The following is a 19,061-nucleotide window of genomic DNA, read 5'->3' on the forward strand; positions in this document are numbered from 1 at the left end:
TACTTCCAACGGCCGCCGACGCGGCCCTTCCCGACCACCTTCTTGCTGCGGGGGGGAGGGGGAGAGGTGGGACCCCCGGAGAGGGACCCCCCCCCGCCACAGCCCCCCCCGACCCAGCGACCCCCCCCCCCCCACGACGTTCCCAGCGCACCCCCCCCCCGACCCCTCCCCAAGTGCCCCCCCCAGTGACCCAAATACCCCCCCCAGGGATCCCGGTTCCCCCCCAAGGACCCCAAATTCGCCCCTCAGTGACCCCCAGTTCCCGCCCAGTGACCCCCCAGGCCCCCCCAACCTCCTCCTTACAATTTCTGGGCGTGGCTGATGCGGTTGTACAGGACGTTGATCTGGGGAGGGGAGGGGTGAGACCGGGCCCCACATCGCCCCATAGCGGCCCGGGGCCCACATGTCCCCACACCGCCCCACACCTCGTATTTCTGCCGCCGCAGCTTCTCCATGAGGTCGAACTTCTCGGACTCGAGCTGGTGGATCCAGTCGTGGAGCTCCTTGGCCTTGACCCTGCGGTGGGTCGGGGCGTGGGTCGGGGCGCGGGGCAGGGTGTGGGTCGGGGTGCGGGGCAGGGTGTGGGTCGGGCCCCACCTGAGCTCGTCCTCCCGCAGGTGCTCGATGTCGAGCGGCCGCTTGCGCTCGGCCAAGATCCGCAGCTTCATCTCCCGCCCGGTCTGGCGCTTGCCTCGCCTCTGCTCCGCCTGTGGGGCACGGGGCGCTGTGGGGCGGCTGTGGGGCAGCCTCCACAGGCTGGACCCCATGGTGGGCTGTGGGGCGCTACGGGGCACCCAAAGGGGGCTGTGGGGTGCCCAAAGGGAATTGCAGGGTACCTTACAGGGGGCTGTAGGGCACCCTGTGGGTACTACGGGACACCCAGAGGGGGCTGTGGGGCAGCCAGTGGGGGATGTGGGGTGTCCTATGGGGCTGGCGCAGGCCTCCTGCCTCACAGGGGGCCCCTTACTCCCTGCCCTGGGGGGGTCGCTGTGGGGCTGGGGCTGTTCCGTGGGGCTGCCCCCCACCTTGGCCAGGTACCCCCCGAAGTGGGGCATGGTGGACAGCACTTTCTTCTTCTTGGCGTCGTCCTCCGCGCGCTTCTTTGCCTCCTCCTCCTCCTTGCGCAGCTTCTCCTCCTGGGGGGGGACATGGGGGGTGACGGGGGGATGTGGGGGGCCCGGGAGGGTCACGGGGGGGGGTCCAGGGTCCCCCCGCTCACCGCCAGCCGCGCCTGCCGCTCCCGCTCCTTCTCCGTGCGGCTCCGCAGCTGCTCGTTGCGCTCGGCGCGACGCCGCTCCTGGGGCACCCGCGGCTCCCGTCACCCCTGGGACCCACGGCTGCCCCACGGGGAACCACCAGCACCCACAGAGACTCACAGCCACCCACTGGGACCCACTGTCGTCCACTGGGACCCACGGGGACCCACAGGGAACCACCATCACCCACTGGAACCCACAGGGACCCACAGCTGCCCATGGGACCCACCAGGACCCGCAGCCGCCTGCAGGACCCACCATCACCCACAGCCACCCCTGGGACCCACAGGGACCCCCTGTCACCCACAGTGACCCACAGCCACCCCCTGGGGACCCATGGCCACTGACAGCCACCCACAGGGACCCACGGCGATCCATGGGGACCCATGGGCACACTCTGACCCCCATGGCCACCCACAGCGACCCCTGGGGGCCCCCTGGCCCCCTGCAGGGCCCCATAGGACCCATGGGGACCCACAGCCGCCTGCAGGACCCACCATCACCCACAGCCACCCCTGGGACCCACATCCCCCCCGCCCCGGGCCCCCCCAGGCCCCCCGGACCCACGATGCGCTCCATGAGGGCCACCAGCTCCTGCTCCTCGCGGCGCCGCTGCTCGAAGTGGGCGTCGATGAGGGTCTGCAGCTCCAGCAGGTCCTTCTCCATCCGCTTGCGGTGGATGTCCTGGGGGCACGGCCCCACAGCTGCCCCACGGCTGCCCCCCCCCAGCCCCACGGGCCCCCCCCCAGCACCTCACAGCCCCCCCCCCGAGCAACCCGCGGCCCCACAGTGACCCCCAGCAACACCCCCCAGCCCCATAGCACCCCTCAGCCCCACAGCGTGCCCCCCAGCCCCATAGCACCCCCCCCAGCGATCACCCAGCCCCATATTGACTCGTCATAGCGCCCCGTCAGAGACCCCCTGCCCCATAGAAACCCTCAGAACACCCCAGCAGCCCCCCCAGCCACCTCCATAGCCCCCTACCCCAGCCCCCCAACTCACATCGAAGTCGACCCTCTCCCCCTCGGGGATCTTGGGGGGCGCCAGCTGGGGCACGACGGGGCTGGGGGGGGCCGGGGGCAGCGGGGGAGGGTCAGGGGGGGCTGGAGGGGCAGCAGGGCCGCCTCACCCCCACCCCGACCACCCCCCAGCTCACCGGGGCCGTGGCCGCTCCTCCTCTGGGGGGGGAAAAAGGGGGGTTAGGGGGGGTTGAGGGGGGGTCGGGGGGGTTTGGGTGGTGGTGGGGGTCATACCTGGCTCCTTGGGGGGCTCCGACGCTGCGAGGGGGGGGGCAGGGGGAGAGGGGGGGGGTGTCAGGGTCTGCAGGACCCCCAGGACCCCCCCCGTGCTGGGGACCCCCGTGTCCAGGGGGGTCCCTGGATTTTGGGGGGGGGGGGTCCCCACACTCACCTTCCTCCTCCTCTTCCTCTGCCGCCTCCTCCTCTGGGGGAGATGGGGGGAGGGGGGGCACGGCCAGCCCCCCCCCAACCCCCCGTGTTAATGACCCAGAGCCGTTAATGAGGCAGTAATTAACAGCCGGGGCTCGGCATGGACCCCCCGACCCTCGTTAGTGGCGTTAGTTAATGATCGGGGGTGGTGGGTGGGTTAATTGGTGCTTTGGGGCTTCGTTAAGGCATTTCGGGGTTAGTTAATGCATTGGGGGTCAATTAATTAATGTATTGAGGTCAATTAATCAATGTGTTGGGGATTAATTAATGCATTGGGGGTGAGTTAATTAGTGTGTTGGGGTTGGTTCCTGCCTCATCGCCACCAGCTCATTAACAGGGGGGTTAATTGGGGGTAATTAACGGGGCTGGGGGCACTCACCTTCCGGCTGCTCCCTAGGGGGGGAAGGAGAGGGGTGAGGGGGGGCCGGGGGGGACGCCCATCCCAGTCGGGGGGCACTGGGAGCACTGGGAGGGCACTGGGGGGACACTCACTCCTCGTACTCCTCCTCGGCCTCCGACATGGCGGTGGGTTGGGGGGGTCCTGGGGGGATGGGGGGGGATGTCGGGGGGCCTCGTTGCCCCCCAGGTGGAGCCAGGCATTCGGGCCCCCCAGCCCAACCCCCCCAGCCCCCCGGACCCCTATCACCCCCCATGAACCCCCCATCACCCCCCATGAACCCCCCATCACCCCATAGCCCCCCGCAGGACCCCCTCACCACCCATAGCCCCCCAGGACCCCCATCACCCCCCATACCCCCACCCCATCACCCCTCATAGCCCCCCCATCACCCCATAGCCCCCACCCCACCACCCCCCAGGACCCCCAGCCCCACCGCTGGGGTTGCTCCCTCGGGCTCTGCAGAAGCTTCACACCCTCCCCCCCCCTCAAATCCGGGGGTCCCTTTATCGGGGGCTGCCCCACCCCCCCATGACATCACCCTCAGCCCCCCCCCGGGCCGGGACCCCCCCAAATTCCCCCTCATTGTTCCCGAGATGCCACCGAAATGTCACCGACACCGGACACCAGCACCTGTCGGGGGCAACAGCGGGGGGGGCCGGACCCCTGGGTCCGCTTAGGGGGCAGCGGGGGGCTGGACTTAGGGGGCAGCAGGGGGGGGCTGGACTTGTGGGGCAGCAGGGAGAGGGGTCTGGACCCCTGGGTTTGCTGGGGGTCAGTGGGGGGGGGGGTCCGGACCTGGGGGGCAGCATGGGAGGGTCTGGACCCCTGGGTCCACTTGGGGGTCAGCGGGGGGGAGGGGCTGGACTTGGGGGGCAGCAGGGGGGGGGGTGTCTGGACTTGGGGGGCAGCAGGGGGGGGCTCGGACCCCTGGGCTCACTTGGGGGGCAGTGGGTGACTGGACTTGGGGGTCCCGCACTCCCGGGTCCCCGGGGGGCGGTTGGGGTCACCCGGGGCCATTTTGGACGAAGACAAAGGCCGGGGGGAGGGGGGGGGGGCGGGGCGGGAATGTGGGGCCCGAATGTGGGGTCCGGACTCCTGAGTTCTATTCCCGTCCCCTGACGTCACCCCCCCCCAACCCTGATGTCACCCTCGCACCTGTCGGGGCTCCTGCCCTTTGTTGGGGACCCCCGGGGGTGGGGGGGTGTCAAAGTGGAGGGAGGGGCCCGAGCACGTGACCTCCGTTTTGTGCCAATTTCCTTTATTTCCGTAAAAAAAAAAACCTCATTGCCCCCCGCCCCCACCCCCAGCACCACAAACCCCCCCTCCCCCCCCCGCAAGCGCGAGTGGGGGCCCAGGCGTCCGGCACCGTGGGGGGAGGGGCGCAGAGGCAGGTGTGGGGCAGCCCCCCAAGCGGGGCTGGGGGTTCGGCCCTCCCAGAGGGGGGTCGCCCCCCCCGCCCCTCCCCCCTCAGGCCTGCAGCGCGATGGCCCCGTGCGTCACCACCAGGCGCAGCCGGGGGCAGAGGGGCGCCGCCCCCTCCCCCTTCCGGGGGGCCCCTCCCCCCGCCCCCCCCAGCCGCACGTGGGCGTAGAGGGAGAGTTTGGGGTCGGGGGGCGGGGGGAGGGGCGCGGGGGGCGGCGGGGGGAGGGGCAGGCGGCAGAGGCGCACGCGGGGCTCCCCCCGCAGCCGGCAGCCCCCCCCGCACGTGACGCAATCGTGGAGGGAGACGCGGGGCTGGGGGAGGGGGGGGGAGGGGCGGCGGGGGAGGAGGCGGCGGCGGCGACGGCGGCGGCGTGGGGGGAGGGGCGGCCATCGCCCCCCCGCCCCCTCCCCCTCCCCCGCCTGGCGCAGGCGCCCGTCGGTCTCGCGCAGGTCGTACTTGGGGGGCGGCGAGGGGGGGGCGGGGGGGCGGCGCGCCCCTCCCCCGCTGCCGGAAGGCGCCTTCGCCCCGTCTGGAGGGGAGGGGGGGAGGGGGGTCAGGGGAGGACCCGGGACCCCCCCAAGAGACCCCACCCCCCCCCACCCCCCCCGCAAAATGTCACGGGGTGCCCTGAAACACCCCTTCGGGGAACAAGGGGGGGGGGGGGGGCTTCAAACTGTGCGAGGGGGTCCCTAAAGTCTCCCAGGGGGCCCTGAACCCCCCCTGGGGGGTCCCCAACCTCCCCCAATTGGGGGGACCCCAAAAACAGGGAGATGGGGGGACCCCAAAAACAGGGAGATGGGGGGGCGAAGGGTGTTGGGGTGAGACACACCCCCCCCCCCAGACATCCTGGAACATTCTCGGGGGTGGGGGGGCTCTGGGGTTCCCCAGGGGGCCGTTTTGGGGTTCACGTGGGACATTTTGGGGTCCCCCCAGGTTTCGGGGTGTGTCCCCCCGGTTTTGGGGTTGTTTTGGGCTCCCCCGGGGCTTTCCGGGTCCCCCCCAGGGGGGTGCTTCGGGGTCCCCCGTGGCGGTTAGGCATGTGCCCGCCCCCCCCGGGTCTCGGGGTCCCCCCCCGGGTCTCGGGGTACCTCTCGCAGGTGTGGCACTCGCAGCGCTCGTTGTTCTCCCCGAAAAATCCCTCCCCGTAGAAGCAGGTGATCTCGTCCCGGGGTGCGATGTCCCGCAGCGCCTGCACCCGCGCCGCCGTCCCCTCCGCCGCCACCAGCTGCGCCCCCAAACTGGCACCGCGCCCCCAAACCGCCCCCCCCTGCACCCCCGGAGCTCCTCAGCCCCCCCCCCGGGACACCCCAAGCCTTTGGGAACCCCCCCCAAAACAAGTGAGGAACCCCCTGTGACACCTCAAGACCCCGGGGACCCCCCCCGACACCCCCAAACCCATGGGGAACCCCCTGTGACACCTCAGAACCCCCAGAGACACCCCCCCCAAAACCTTGGCAACCCCCCTACTTATACCCCCCAGACCTTTGGGGACCTCCCCCAACCCAGCACCCCTAAAAATGCTGCCCTCAGGGCCTCCCCCCTGACACCCCCACCCTCCTGGGGACCCCCCCAGCACCCCCAACCACAGGGGGAACCCCTTCACATGACACCCCCCCAGGGACCCCCCCCCAAACCCCATGGGGGTCCCGCTACCCCCCCCAAACACTGACCTTGCAGTTGGGACGACAGTCTGGGGAGGGGGGGGGGGGGGGAAGGGTCTGTCAGCAGCTGCTCAAGGACCCCCTGGCTTGTTTGGGGGGCCCAGGGGGACTTGGGGGTCCCCCAGGGGGGTTTTGGGGGGCTCTGGGGATCCCCCTGGGGCAGACAACAGCAGTGGGGCTGAGCCAGAGCTGGGGGTCCTGGGACTGGAGGGGGGTTGTGGAACCTGGGGAAGCTTTGGGGACCCCCCCAGGGGTTTGGGGACCCCCCGGGGGGTGTTTGAGGACCCTCCACGCGAGTTCTGGGGACCCGAGAGGGATTCAGGGGGGCCCCCTCAGGTGGCTTTGGGGACACTGCACCACCCCCAGGGGTTGATGATGGTGGCAAGGCTGAGCCAGAGCTGGGGGTCCTGGGGGAGGCAGGGGGTGGGTTGGGACCTCATGAGGGCATCAGGGACCCCCCAGGTGATTCTGGGGACCCCCTCTGGGGTCTCAGGGACCCCCTCAGTGTTTTGGGGACACCCCCCCCCAGTGTGACAAAGCCCACGGAGCTCAGCCAGACCCAGGGGATGACATGAACCCCCGGGGCAGGTTGGGGACCCTGGGGGGGTGTCAGGGGCGTTTGGGGCACCCCCAGCTGGGTTCGGGGGTCCCCCCCAGAGTCTCGAGGTCTCCCTCAGGATTTTGCGGGGGTCTCAGGGACACCCCCAGCACCTCGAAGCCGACAGAGCTGAGCGAGAACCGTGACATGACGTGAACCCCGGGGTGCACTGGGGACCCCGCGAAGGCTCTTGTGCCCCCCCGCGGATGCTTCTCCCCCCCCCCCCCCCGGATTTTGGGCTCCCCCCCGGGGGTCTTGGGGTACCCACCGTGGTTGATGAAGGCCACGGGCCCCAGCCAGAGCTGGGCCTGGCGCCGGCGGGTCGAGTACATGACGCTGAAGTCGTTGTCCCCCGCCCGCAGCAGCCCCCGGTCGCCCGCCCGCAGCTCGGCCACGCAGCCCACCAGCAGCTCCAGCGTCTCGTGCTTCCGCCTGGGGGGGGACACAAGGGTCTGGGGGGGGTCCCTGGGGTCGGCACCCCCCCGGGACCCCCCGGGACCCACCAGAGACGGGTGGAGACGACACGGGCGCCGTGGCGGTCGCGGGAGTAGCGGGAGCAGGGCTGGATGGCGACGCCGCTCTCGGGCAGCAGCAGCCGCAGGTACCGGAACACCTGGGGGGGCGAGGCAGGAACTGGGGGCGTCGGGGGGGGGGGGGCACACCCCCCCCCCCCCCACAGCGCGGGGGGGGACCCAGGCATCCTGGCCTGGTGGCGCCCATGGAGGGACCCGCCTGTGACCACCCCCCCCACCGCCTTAGGGAGGTGACAGGGACCCTCTCCAGAGGGTCTATAGAGCCTCTATAGAGCCCCGTCCCACCCCATAAGTCCCCCGTGCCCCCCCCCCCAGGTCCCCTTGGGCCCCCCCTAGATCCTTCCCCCACACACCCCCCCCATAAGCCCCACTGTACCCCATAGGAACCCCCCAGTATCCCCCAGGGACCCTCCAGCCCCCCCCGAAGACTCTTCTGTGCCCCACGGGGATTGCTCTGTGCCCCCCAGCCCCCTCTAGAGACCCCATGGGGACCCCCAGCCCCCTAAGCCCCTCCTTGGGGACTGTCCTGTGTCCCTCAGGGACCCTCCCGCCCCCCACAGGAACCCTCTTGTGCCCCACGGGGACCCCCCCGAGCCTCTCAGTCCCCTCTGGGGACCCCTCTGTGCCCCCCAGCCCCCCCCCCAGGGCCCCCCGCCCTACCCCCTGGGGACCCCCCAGGCCCCCCGAGACCCTCCTGTGCCCCCTAGGGAGCCCCTCCCCCCCGGGGACCCCCCGCCCCTCACGTGGCTCTTGAGCGCGGCGCGCTGCAGCGGGCGGCGGCGCTGGAAGAAGGCCCCGGCCCAGGCCCCGCTCAGCGCCCGCCACGTCGCCTCCAGGTCCCGGCGGCGGCAGAACCGCTCCACGGCCGCCCGCAGGAGGTGCCGCCGCCGCAGGGCGGGCAGGGGGCTGCGCCGGCACCGGGGGGCGTCACCCCAGGGGCAGGGACAACCCCCCCCCCCCCCCCCGACCAAGCAACCCTGGGACGGGGACACACCCCCCCCCCCCAGGAGAGGGAACTTCAGGACCACCCCCCCGCCAGCAAAAGGACCCCAAGATTAGGGACATCCCCCCCCTCCTCCAGGACAGGGAACCCCCACGATGGGGACACCCCCCTTCCCCAGGACAGGGGGCGCAAGGACCCCCGGGACCGTTTCCCCCCGTGACCGGGACACCATGCCGCCCCGGGTCCCGGGTCCCGTTCCCCCCCGACCGGAACCGCCCCCCCACCCCTCCTCCGCCCGGGACCCCCCCGGTTTCCCCCACCCCTCCCCATGACCGGGGCCCCCGGGACACCCTCCCCCCGGTGCCCCCCGCCCCACCTGACGCCCATCTTGTGGGTGCGGAAGCCGAGCGCCGAGTCCAGCACCAGGCTGGTGGCCAAGTCGTCGTTCTCGCAGAGCTCCCGCGCCGTCACCTGCCGGGACCCCATCGCCCTCCGCCGCGGCGAAACCTGCGGCCAACCGGGTTACCGGGCACCGGCCCCGCCGCACCGGGCCGGGCCCAGACAAAGAGCCCGGAGTTGGCTTGGGGGGAGGGAGGGAGGGGAGCACACCGGGACCCCGCGTCCCGCCCGGCCCCGGCCGTTACCGCAGCGCCGCCGGCCCGGCCCGGGCCCCGGTACCGGCTGCAGCGGGGGCCGGGCCGGGCTGGGCCGGGCCGCCGCCGCCGGCCCGCTCCCGCCGTCCCCGCCGCCGCACGCGCACGCCTCTCCGCCATTCCTATTGGCCGCCCACAGCTCTCCGCTCCCTTTCTGTTGGCCGCCGGTACAGCCAGTCGCGGGTCGGTCCCGCCCACGGCGTCCGGCGCTCGCCGCTCCCATTGGCCGAGGCGCGCTGGCCCGCACGGGCGGCACGTGCCGCGCCCCATTAGCCGGGGCGTTCCTGGGTGGCTATTGGCCGGCACCGACGCCGGTTACTCCTCTCTCCCGCCGCATTGGGCCAGGGGTCAGAAGCCCCGCCCCTCGCTCTCTAGAGGTTAGCAACCACCGCCCTCCCCGGCTCCTATTGGCCTCCCCCCTCCCCGAGCGCCCTCCCCTCGCTCCCATTGGCGGAGCGCGCTCTGCTCCGCGGCGCCGGAGCACAATGAGCTCTGCGTGACGCCTGTGGGAAACAATAAACCCCGCGCCCCGCTTCGCCCCGCCCAGGCCACGCCCCCCGCCCGCGCCGCTCCCGCCCTTTCCGCTGCGCAGGCTCCGCCCCCCGCGCAAGATGGCGGCGCCCAGTGCGAGCGGGCGGCTGTGAAGAGGTGCGGGGGGGGGCCCGGCGGGGCTGGGGGTGTTTGAGGGGGGTCCTGGGCGGTCGGTGGGCCCCAGGGGGAGACGAAGGGACCCCGGTGCGGGCCCCGGTGCGGGCCCCGGTGCGGGCCGGGCCGCTGAGTGCGCCGCGGCAGGGTGATGGCGGCGGCGGCGGGAGGAGGAGGAGGCGGCGGCGGCAGCGGCGGCGGCGGAGGTGGGGGGAGCCGACGGGAGCCCCCCCACACGCTGCAGGGGCTGCTGGAGATGGCGGTGGTGGCCGGGGAGCCCCAGCCCCCGCCGAGGGAGCCCATGGGTGAGGAGGTGAGCGGGGCCGGGGGGTGGCACGGGGGGGGCCGGGTGGGTTGGAGGGGCCACGGGGGGGTTAGTGAGGGGCATTGAGCTTCCAGGGGGGTCTCTGTGGGTCCTGGGGGGTGGTGGTCAGTGGGCCGCGGGGGGTCCGTGGGTCATGGGGGTCATAGGGGCTCCTGGAGGGGGCATGGGGGCTCACGGGGGTCCGGAGGGAGTGGGGCAACGAGGGGTCTGGAGGCTCCGGGGGGCTCAGTGGGCCCGGGGGGGGCGTGGGGGCCCCCGGGGTCCTGGGAGAGGGGGGCAGCGAGGGGTCCGGGGGGCTCAGCGGGTCGAGGAGGCCCCCGGGGGGGGGGGTCTTACGGCCACCGGCGGGTCCTGCAGCGGCAGCAGTGGCTGCGGGCGGCGGTGGCGGAGGCGCTGGGGGGACCCGGGGGGGCGCAGGAGGAGCTGCGGCGCTGCCTGGGGGTGCTGGCGGGGCCCTGCCCCGGGGAGGAGGCAGCCGAGAGGGGCCAGGGGGAGACGGGACCCCACGAACAGGCCCTGGAGCTGTTGGCGGAGCTGTGCGAGAGCCTGGACAACGCCACTGGTGAGGGGGGGGAGCTGGGAGGGGGCCAGCGGGTCGCTGGGGGCGACTGGGGGTCCCACAGAGGTCCCTGGGTGGGGCTGGGGGGGTCCCACGAGGGTGGTTGGGAGGAGGGGGGGGGGGCAGGCAGAGGGGCCCCAGCAGTGGCTGGAGGGTCTTGGGGGACCCGGAGGGAGTTGAGGGGCTGGGGAGTGTTCACGGGGTGGGCCAGGATGGTGCTAGGGGATGCTGGGGACTCCTGGGGGGTGGGTGGTTGCGGGGCTCGGAGTCCTAAAGAGCGTGTGGGGGAGCCCTATGGTTGTAGGGAGGGGGTTCAGGACACATGTGGGGGTGCGAGAAGGGTCGTGACACTCCTTTCTTGCTCCCTCCTCCTCAGATTTCTGCGCTTTAGGGGGGCTGGAGGCAGTGGTGGGACTGCTGGGCCACCCCTGGGCCCCCCTCCGGGCGGGGGCTGCTCGAGTGGTGGGTGCCTGTGCCCAGAACCTGCCGGGGGCCCAGGGGCAAGCGCTGGCCCTGGGGGCTCTCCCTGCTCTCCTAGGGGGGCTGCGGGGGGACCCCGACCCCCGTGTCCCCCCCTGCGCCTTGTTTGCCATCTCCTGTGAGTTGGGGGGGCGGGAGGCGGAAGGGGGGGGGCGCATGGGGGTGGGGGCACGTCAGGGGGGCTGTGAGTGTGGGGACGTCATGGTGATGGGGTTGGGAGTCATCGGGGGGTGGGGGAGCACAGGGGGCTGATGGGGTGGCGGGAGGAGGGTGGACAGGGGAATGGGGGCATTTGGGGACAAGGGGGTGGTTTTGGGGATGGGGGGGTGGGATTGGGTGTGGGGGTGGGGGGGAAGGTTTGACGCCTCCCTCTCCCCCCCCTCCCCTCAGGCCTGGTGCGGGCGCAGCCCGAGGGCCTGGAGCAGTTTGAGCGCCTGGGGGGGCTGGAGGCGCTGGGGGGGGCCCTGCAGAGTCCCCGGCCCCCCCTGCGCGCCCGCGCCGCCTTCCTGCTGCACTGCCTGCTGCGCGAGCACCCCCGCCTGCGCGGTGAGACCCCGCGAGCCCCCACCCCGAACACCCCCCTGCTCCAGGCACCACCCGCCCCAGACCTGCCCAGAGACCACCCAGCCTTGTACTGGGGACCCCCGGGACTTTTAACCCTGCAGCGGGAGCTCCCCCGGGACCCTCAGCCCCTCTTGGGACCCTCTGGGTCCCCCCCAGACCTTTGTGAGACCCCCCCCCGCCCTGTGCCAGGGACCCTCACAGTCCGTCTGGGGCCCCTTGGGACCCCCCCAGGCTTACCCTGGGCCCCCCAAACTCTTACTCAGACTCCTCCAGATCCCCCTCCTCAAAACACCAATCCTCCCTTGGGACCCCCCCCAGTTCCCTCCTGAGGACCCCAACCGCTCATGGGACCCCCCAACCTTGCTCTGGAGCCCCCCTACCATCCCTCCTGGCACCCCTTGGGACTCCCCCTCCTCCTGATGTTGTCACACCCTCCCCCCCCCAGAGCCCCTGTGCCGGCTGGGGATGGTGGCCCAGCTGGTGGCCCTGCTGCGGACGGAGCACGACGGGGCCCACGAGCATGCACTGGGGGCGCTCTGCAGGTGAGACCCCCAGGGGGGGCCGGGGGGGCCAGGGGCTCCCCTCGAGCAGAGCCTGGCGGGGACTGTAGGTGCACCCTAACACCGGGGTCTCCTTGGCAGGGAGGGGTGAGGGGGGTGTTGGGGTGCCTGGGGAGGATGGGGGATGCGGGGAGGGGGGTGCTGTGGGGCGGTTGTGCCCCCACCCAGCCCCTTTGCCCTCCCCTCCCCCCCCCAGTTTGGCTGCAGATTTCCCAGAGGGGGTGCGGGAGTGCCGGGCCCCCGTCCTGGGGCTGGAGGAGCTGCTGCGGGAGCGGCGGGGGCTGCTGCAGGGCCGGGAGGAGTTCCAGGTATGGGGGGGGGGGCGGGGGATGATCCCGGGGGTGTCCCCACGGCTGGGGGGAGGGGGTGGCAGCAGGGGGATACCCAGAGTGACACCTCCCCCTCCACGGCAGGAGGAGCTGGAGTTCTGCGAGCGGCTGCTGCAGCTCTGCTTCGAGACCCCCCCCGAGGAGAGCGGCATGGACCGGTGACCCGGGACCCCCCGGACCCCCCAGGATCCCCCGGGGAAGCCCCAGACGCCCCTTGCCGCACCCCAGCCCCAGGGGCATAATAAAGGCCTCGCTCCTGGACGCGTCCCGGGCTCTGCTGGGGCGGGGGGGGGGGAAGAGCTGCTGTGGTGATGTCATCGCTGATGTCATCTTGTCATCTACCTAGCGCCGGCCACCACGTCTACCCCCCCCGGGGGACCCGGGCGACCGGGAACGACTGGGCTCCCGTCAGCACCGCCGGGACGGACAGCGCCGGGGGCGGGGCCTAGAGCTGGAGGGCGTGGTCTCGCGCCGGACCGTTGCTGGAGGGCGTGGTCTCGCGCCGGACCGTTGCCGTGGCGACCGCGTCCCTCTCGGCTGGCGGGACGTCCCCGTTCTCGCTCTTCATTGGTCCGCCGCGCTCCGGTTACCGGCGGAAGGGGGCGTGACCGCGCCGCCGGCGGCCCTCCGCCATGGAGGAGGGTCTGGGGACCGTCTGCTGGTGGGGGCTGTCCCCGGCGCTCGACCTTCGCCAGTACCGTGAGCCCCGCACCCCCACCCCTCCCCCCTCCCGGTGCACTGGGGTGCCCCCACCCAGGTGCCCCCCCCCCCCCCGTGACACCGGCTCCCCGCAGTCCCCCCGGACCCTGACCCCGAGGCGGAGGCGGCGGTGCTGCTGGTGGGCGCGGCGGAGGGGCGGCACCTCCTGCTGACGGCGGCCCGGGCCCGGCGGGGACCCCCCCGCGCCATCACCGTACGGCACCGGCACGGGTCGGCGTCCCGGTTCTGGGGCAGCTGTGGGGGTCCTGGGGGGCTACCGGGGCTTCGAGGGGGCTGAGATTCCGGGTGGAGTTACCGGGGTGGGGGTTACTGGGGGACGATGGTGTCACTGGGGCTTCCCGGGCGGGTCGGCGTCCCGGTTCTGGGGCAGCTGTCGGGGTCTGGGGGGTTGCCGGGGCTTCGGGGAGGTTGGGGTCCTGAGGGGGGGTGGTCCCCAGGGGTCACCGGGGGGTGTTACCGGGGGTTCCCCGGTGTTACCGGGGGTTCCCGTCCCCCTCAGCTGTTCGTGGCGGAGCAGCGCCCCGAGGCCGTGGCGCGGCAGCTCCTCTTCCTCCTCCTGGCGGCCGAAGCCCCAGGACGTACCCAGCCGGCAGGTACGGGAAGGGGGGGGATGCCCAGAACCACCCCTCACCCCCCCCCCCCCCCCGACCCTGCACTGGGGCCCTCACCTCCGAGCCCCGTTACCCGCCGCAGCCCGCGCCGCTGCCATCCTGGAGCTGTTGGGCTCCGGTCGCCTCCGCGCCGCTACCGCCGCGCTGCTGAGCGGGGCCGCCGCTCGCCTCCGCCGCTGGGTCACCGAGGACCGGTACCGGGAGGGACCCGCCGACCTGGGACTGATGAAGGTCGATGCTTGGGGAACCGGAGCGGGGGGTGCCGGTGGTCCCAGGACTGACCGGTACCGGTGGGAACCGGGGGAACCTGGGGTGGAGGGTCCCGGGGCTGCCCAGTGCCGGTGGCAGGTCCGGGGATCCCGGTGCCGGCGCTGTACAGGGAGCTGCCGCCCGCAGTGCCGGGAGCGGGACGCGCTGGAGGCGGTTCTGCGGCGCTGGGAGCGGCCGGTGCCGGTACCGGAGTCCCGGGCGTGGGATCGGCGGCTGCGGCGGCGACTCGGAGCCAGATACGATGCGAGGGCGGCGGTGGCGGACTGGGAGCTGCGGATGGGGCTGCACCCCCGGGGGGTAACGGGGGCACCGGGAGGGGGGGCACCGGGGTTACCGGGGGCTGCAAGCCCGGGGGTAACGGGGGGGGGGGAACGACGACGACACACGGACGGGACCGGAGGCTACGGGGGTTACCGGGGGCTGTATTCTCGGGGGTAGTGGGGGGACGCTACCAGAGAGGTACTGGGAGTAACCGGGGGGTTACCAGGGGATGTATTCTGGGGAGTACCGGGGGGCTGCACCCCGGGGGGGGGAGTAACAGGGAGGACGGGGGCGGTACGGGGGTACATGGGGGGGCCCTGGGGTACCGGGGGACACCCCGGGGGCTACTGGGGGGAGAACACCGGGATCCGAGGAGAATTATGGGGGTCCGGGGCGGGGATCCGTGGGTCCATGCCCGCCCCCCCCCCCGCCTCCAGGCCACCACCGTCTCCCCGTGCGAGTTCGGGCGCTGGCGGGAGAGCGGCGTCGCCTTCGTCCCTCGAGGGGGGGGCGACGTCCCCAACCCCACCCTGCAGAGCAGCTGCCGGCCCCGCGCCGTGAGTGGGGCGGGGGGGGGGAGGGGGAGCGGGGAGGAGCATGGGGGGGCTCAGGGGGCGCTGACATCCCCCCAACCCCCACACCCCCCCCCCCCCAGGACGGGCAGCCGGGGCCGGACAGCGGGTACTGGGGGGACCACCGTGACCGGGCCCTTCCTCGCCTTCGGCCTCGACACCGACGGGCTGCGGAGCTCCGGAAAGGTGGGGGGGGGGGGGGGGGGCAGGGGAGTGTTTGGGGGGGGGTCCCAAGGGAGGGGCGGGGCTCACTGTGGCCCCCCCCACCCCCCCAGACGGCCACCGAGATCTCCCTGGCCAACGTGACGGCGCTGCTGCACGAGCTGCACACTGGGACCCCCACCCCCGACGACCCCCTCCGACGACCAGGACCCCCCCCACCGAGGGGGAACCCCCAGACGACCGAGACCTCCCTGAGGGACCCCCCAAAGGACCCGGACCCTCCCGGAGACGACACCGGCCCCCTGGGTGAGCAGCCCCCCGATCGGTTCCGACACTCCCCTCTCCCCGTGATCCCCGCCCCGTTCCTGCAGGCCCCCCACCCCCCCTGAATCCCCCCCCCCGGTTCCCGCAGGACCCTTGCTGCCCCTCCCGGTCCAGGTCCGGTTCCTGCCGCTGGGCAGCGCCTGCCGTCCCCCAGCCCGCGCCCGCCTGGGGGGGCTCTGCCGGCTGCTGCTGCTGGGCTGGAGGTGGGGGCGCCGGGGAGAGGAGGGGGGTGCTGCTGGAGGAGGGGGGGGGGGGCGCCCGGACGCCTGAGTCCCTCAGCTCCCTCGCCCCCCCCCCCCCCCCCCCCCCCCCCCAGGTCGCTGCAGGAGCTGACCCCCGAGCTGGGGGGGCTGGCGGCCCCCGGGGCCACTCTCCTGGTGGAGCTGCCCACGTACGTACCAGGACCCCAGACCCCCCATTCCCTCCCCCGTGACCCCCATCAGGGTCTGGGACCACCCCCCCACCGTGCTCCCTGACCCCAGGTCCCCAGTGCCCCCCCGCGGGGTCCTGACCCCTGACCCCCGCCCCCCAGGTTCGCGCCCACCCTGCGGCAGCCCCAGCTCGACGCTTTCCTGGCGCAGGCGGCGGCACTGGCCCGGGCCAGCGGCTTCGAGCCCTGGGGGGGCCCCGGGGAGCCCCCGGCCTGCGCCCGCTTCCGGCGGACCCCCCACCCCTGACACCCCCCCCCCCCCAGCCCCGCCGACCCCCCCGACCCCCCCCCCCGGCAGCTGCCGGGACCCCAGCCCCCCCCCTCCCAACACCACCCGGAGCCCCCCCCAGACCCCTCCACTTGGCGAAGGGGGACTCCAGGCTCTGCCCCCGTTCCCGCGACCCCGCCCCGTTCCCGCGACCCCGCCCCATTCCCGCGACCCCGCCCTCCTGTCCCCGAGGACTCCTCCCCCTCCCACGAGGCCCCCGCCCCCGTCCATTCATAAAGCGTCGCCGCCGCCCGCGATCTCCCGGCTCCGGCGCGGGCTAGGTAACGGGGGGCGAGGGGCTCCCGAACCCTGGGTCCCATTCTGGGGGGTGGGGGTGGGGGGGGGTGGGGTGTTGGAAGTCGTCACCGGGGCAGGGGCTGCCAGGCGCATAGGTCCTCTCGGATCAGGGCGGTGGGGGGGTCCCTGGGGTGGGGAGGGGGGCGGGGGGAGTCCCTTCGGGGACAAGGTAGGGGGGGTGTGTCACCGAACCCCTGGGCCCCCCGGAGGGAGGGGGGAAGGTGTCTGGGACTCCTGGGGGCGTGGGGAGGGGGGTCTTCGGGGTGGGCAGGGGGTCCTCGGACGCCTGGTGCCCTGGTGGGGGGGGTTGGGGGTGCCTGGGTCTGGGTCCTGGATGCCCTTGGCTGGAGGAGGGGGCGGGGAGGGACAGGGCTGCCCGGACTCCTGGGTCTCCCCGGGGTGGGGGGTGGTGGGGGTGGGGTGTGTCTATGTGTGTGTCGATAAGGGCTATATTTAGCCCCCCCCCTTATCGGCTCTGGAGCTGCCAGCCCCATATAGGGGCAGTGGCGGGTCTGGAGGGAGGGGGCGGCCCCCCACCGTGACCGGCCCTCCCCCCCCCCCCCCGCCCCCTCATCCTCCCCGGACCCCCCCAGCACCGCTCCTGTCTTCCAGCACAGGGACCAGCAGAATGGCTGAGTGAGTGGGGCGAGGTGGGGGGAGGGGGTCCGATGCTCAGCCGGGTCTCTGACCCTTCCCCCCCCCCCCCCACCAGGGAGGATGTGCCGGTAGGTGTTCCCCGCCCCTACCCCCCCCGCCCCTGTTAACCCCCTCGCCGTGTCCCAACTCCCTGCTGACACCCCCCCCCACCCCCCCCCTCGCGCAGCGCCCTCTGGAGGAGGAGCAGGAGGAGCCGGGGCCCCCCCCAGCGCCCCCCCCAGCCGCAGCCGCCCCCCCTGCGCCGCAAATCCTCGGCCAACTACCGGGCCTACGCCGTGGAGCCCCATGCCAAGGTGTGTGGGGGGCACATATGGAGGGGGGGGAATTTACAACAGGGATGAGGGGGGCCCCAGGCCCCTCCACCTGACCCCCATTTCCCCCTCCCCAGAGGCAACCCAAGATCTCAGCGTCCCGAAAGCTGCAGCTGAAGGTAAAGGGGGGGGGGGGGGGGGGGGGTGTCCCATGTCCTGGGGGGGGGGGGGTCATTGGGACGCCTGGATCCCCTCTGACCCCTCCCCCCGACTATCTGTGTGCCCCCCCCCCCCCCCCCCCCCCCCCCCCCTCCAGACGCTGCTGCTGCAGAGAGCGAAGCGGGAGCTGGAGCGGGAGGAGCAGGAGCGGGGGGGGGGAGAAGCTGCGGCTGCTGGGGGAGCTGTGCCCCCCCCTAGCACTTGAGGGGCTCAGCCTTGCCCAGCTCCAGGTGCGGGGGGGACACGAGCACACCCTGCCTGGCTGGGGACACACACAGGGACATGGGGACACACACACACACAAGACACACCAAAGGCGGCGGGGGGGGGGGGGGGGCGGCACGCCATGCCACTGGGGACCTGAGGGCTTGGGGAGGGGGCCAGGGGGACACACACCAAGGAGACGGGGACGGGACGGGTTGTGCAGGTACAACTCATGGGGACTCGGGGGGTGGGGGGGGGGGGACATTTGGGACCTGAGGGCTTGGAGGGGGGGGGGTGTCTAGGTGACACTGCGGGGGGGGGGGGGACGGATAGGGTGACATGGTGGGGGGTGGTGGGTGCAGTGTATTTCACCCCCCCCCCCGCCAGGAGCTGTGCCGGGAGCTGCATGCCCGCGTGGGGCGTGTGGATGAGGAGCGCTACGACATGGGCACCCGCGTCAGCAAGAACGTGGCCGAGGTGGGGACGCGTCCGTGCCCCCCGGTGTCATCGTCCCCCCCCCCCTCCCCGTCATCGGCATATGTTCCCGTCCCGTCCCCCCCCATTGTGTCCCCAGATGAAGGAGGAGGAGCTGTGGTGGCGGGTGGCTCCATGGTGTCCCCATGTTTGTGTGTCTCCCCCATGTCCCCAGATGGCAGCTGCGCCGTAGGTGCCTCCGTGTCCCCACGTCCCGCTAACGTCCCCAGGCCAAGGCGCTGCGTGGCACCTTGTGTCCCCCTTCCCAAATGGCCATACCCCAGCAGGCAGCTCACATCCCCGTCCCCCCCCGTTGTCCCCCCCAGATGGAGGAGCTGCGGCGGCGGGTGGCCGGGGGCCGCTTCGTGCGGCCGGCGCTGCGGCGGGTGCGGCTGTCGGCCGACGCCATGATGGCGGCGCTGCTGGGGGCGAAGCACCGGGTGGGCACCGACCTGCGGGCGGGGCTGCGGCAAGTGCGCAAGGACGACGCCGAGAAGGTGGGGACATGGGGGGGGGGGACACGGGGGGCGTGGCTACAGGCGGAGTGGGCGTGTCCCAGGGAGGCGACAGGGCGTGTGCCGGGCGTGGCACACGCGGGCGAGTCGCCACGTTGCGCCTGTTGAGCCTTGGCCGGGAGGGCGTGTCCCGGGCCGGGGCGTGTCCCGGGCGGGGGCGGTGACGCGGTGGGCGGGGCAGGAGAGCCGCGAGGTCGGGGACTGGCGGAAGAACGTGGACGCGCTGAGGCGGGATGGAGGGCCGCAAGAAGAAGTTTGAGGCGCCGGGGCGGGCCACGGCCTGAGGGTGAGACAAGGACACCCCCCCCCCCCGACCCCCCAGCACCCCAGGGGGCCCCTCCCCCAGGGGGACCCCCTGACCCCTCTTCATCTCGTGCAGGCGCAGCCGCCCCGGGACCCCTTCCAGGGACCCCAGCACCATCATCACCATCACCTTCATCACCCCCCAC

The 19,061-nt window shown here is 73.3% G+C and overlaps 5 protein-coding genes across 5 annotated transcripts; 3 read left to right on the forward strand and 2 right to left on the reverse strand.

The window, feature by feature from the left end:
• Window positions 1-8: 8 nt before the first annotated feature.
• TNNT1 (troponin T1, slow skeletal type) lies at window positions 9-3,225 on the reverse strand (the record flags this gene model as incomplete). The annotated part of the gene is made up of 13 exons (XM_086481225.1): window positions 3,197-3,225; window positions 3,084-3,097; window positions 2,661-2,699; window positions 2,510-2,533; window positions 2,413-2,434; window positions 2,259-2,319; window positions 1,824-1,940; window positions 1,220-1,297; window positions 1,026-1,136; window positions 598-707; window positions 426-516; window positions 304-344; window positions 9-45 (listed from the first exon to the last, which is right to left on the reverse strand). Coding segments are annotated over exons 1-13 (774 nt in total), but the record flags the coding sequence as incomplete, so codon positions are not given.
• A 1,346-nt stretch (window positions 3,226-4,571) lies between these two features.
• Window positions 4,572-8,748, reverse strand: KMT5C (lysine methyltransferase 5C). The gene is given in 8 exon segments (XM_086481226.1): window positions 4,572-5,013; window positions 5,015-5,056; window positions 5,616-5,752; window positions 6,198-6,217; window positions 7,055-7,218; window positions 7,290-7,399; window positions 8,063-8,225; window positions 8,639-8,748. Coding segments are annotated over 8 exon segments (1,188 nt in total).
• A 963-nt stretch (window positions 8,749-9,711) lies between these two features.
• On the forward strand, window positions 9,712-12,567 carry HSPBP1 (HSPA (Hsp70) binding protein 1). The gene is made up of 7 exons (XM_086481227.1): window positions 9,712-9,873; window positions 10,243-10,369; window positions 10,983-11,042; window positions 11,315-11,650; window positions 11,913-12,030; window positions 12,245-12,356; window positions 12,462-12,567. The coding sequence occupies exons 1-7, from the start codon at window positions 9,712-9,714 to the stop codon at window positions 12,537-12,539; spliced, it is 993 nt and encodes a 330-aa protein (XP_086337353.1). The 3' UTR covers window positions 12,540-12,567.
• Window positions 12,568-13,009: 442 nt separating this feature from the next.
• Window positions 13,010-15,974, forward strand: DNAAF3 (dynein axonemal assembly factor 3). Its single transcript, XM_086481228.1, has 11 exons — window positions 13,010-13,076; window positions 13,172-13,290; window positions 13,597-13,690; window positions 13,791-13,939; window positions 14,105-14,275; window positions 14,677-14,786; window positions 14,895-14,997; window positions 15,087-15,279; window positions 15,386-15,500; window positions 15,614-15,688; window positions 15,830-15,974. The coding sequence occupies exons 1-11, from the start codon at window positions 13,010-13,012 to the stop codon at window positions 15,972-15,974; spliced, it is 1,341 nt and encodes a 446-aa protein (XP_086337354.1).
• Window positions 15,975-17,009: 1,035 nt separating this feature from the next.
• TNNI3 (troponin I3, cardiac type) lies at window positions 17,010-18,896 on the forward strand. Its single transcript, XM_086481229.1, is given in 9 exon segments — window positions 17,010-17,017; window positions 17,116-17,242; window positions 17,338-17,379; window positions 17,517-17,570; window positions 17,572-17,649; window positions 18,011-18,100; window positions 18,424-18,594; window positions 18,794-18,838; window positions 18,840-18,896. Coding segments are annotated over 9 exon segments (672 nt in total).
• The last annotated feature ends 165 nt before the right edge of the window (window positions 18,897-19,061 follow it).

The sequence above is a fragment of the Leptosomus discolor genome, unplaced genomic scaffold (assembly GCF_034619465.1).
Source record: "Leptosomus discolor isolate bLepDis1 unplaced genomic scaffold, bLepDis1.hap2 HAP2_SCAFFOLD_167, whole genome shotgun sequence".
NCBI lineage: Eukaryota > Metazoa > Chordata > Aves > Leptosomiformes > Leptosomidae > Leptosomus > Leptosomus discolor.

Bases quoted from the DNA above. Each gene is read 5' to 3' on its own strand.
- HSPBP1 (XM_086481227.1), top strand. From the start codon at position 9,712: ATGGCGGCGGCGGCGGGAGGAGGAGGAGGCGGCGGCGGCAGCGGCGGC. The intron at 9,874-10,242 runs GTGAGCGGGGCC...CGGGTCCTGCAG, and splicing joins GGGAGCCCATGGGTGAGGAG to CGGCAGCAGTGGCTGCGGGC. The intron at 11,651-11,912 runs GTGAGACCCCCC...CCTCCTGATGTT, and splicing joins TGGGTCCCCCCCAGACCTTT to GTCACACCCTCCCCCCCCCA.
- DNAAF3 (XM_086481228.1), top strand. From the start codon at position 13,010: ATGGAGGAGGGTCTGGGGACCGTCTGCTGGTGGGGGCTGTCCCCGGCG. The intron at 14,787-14,894 runs GCCCCGCGCCGT...CCCCCCCCCCAG, and splicing joins ACCCTGCAGAGCAGCTGCCG to GACGGGCAGCCGGGGCCGGA. The intron at 14,998-15,086 runs GTGGGGGGGGGG...CCACCCCCCCAG, and splicing joins GGCTGCGGAGCTCCGGAAAG to ACGGCCACCGAGATCTCCCT.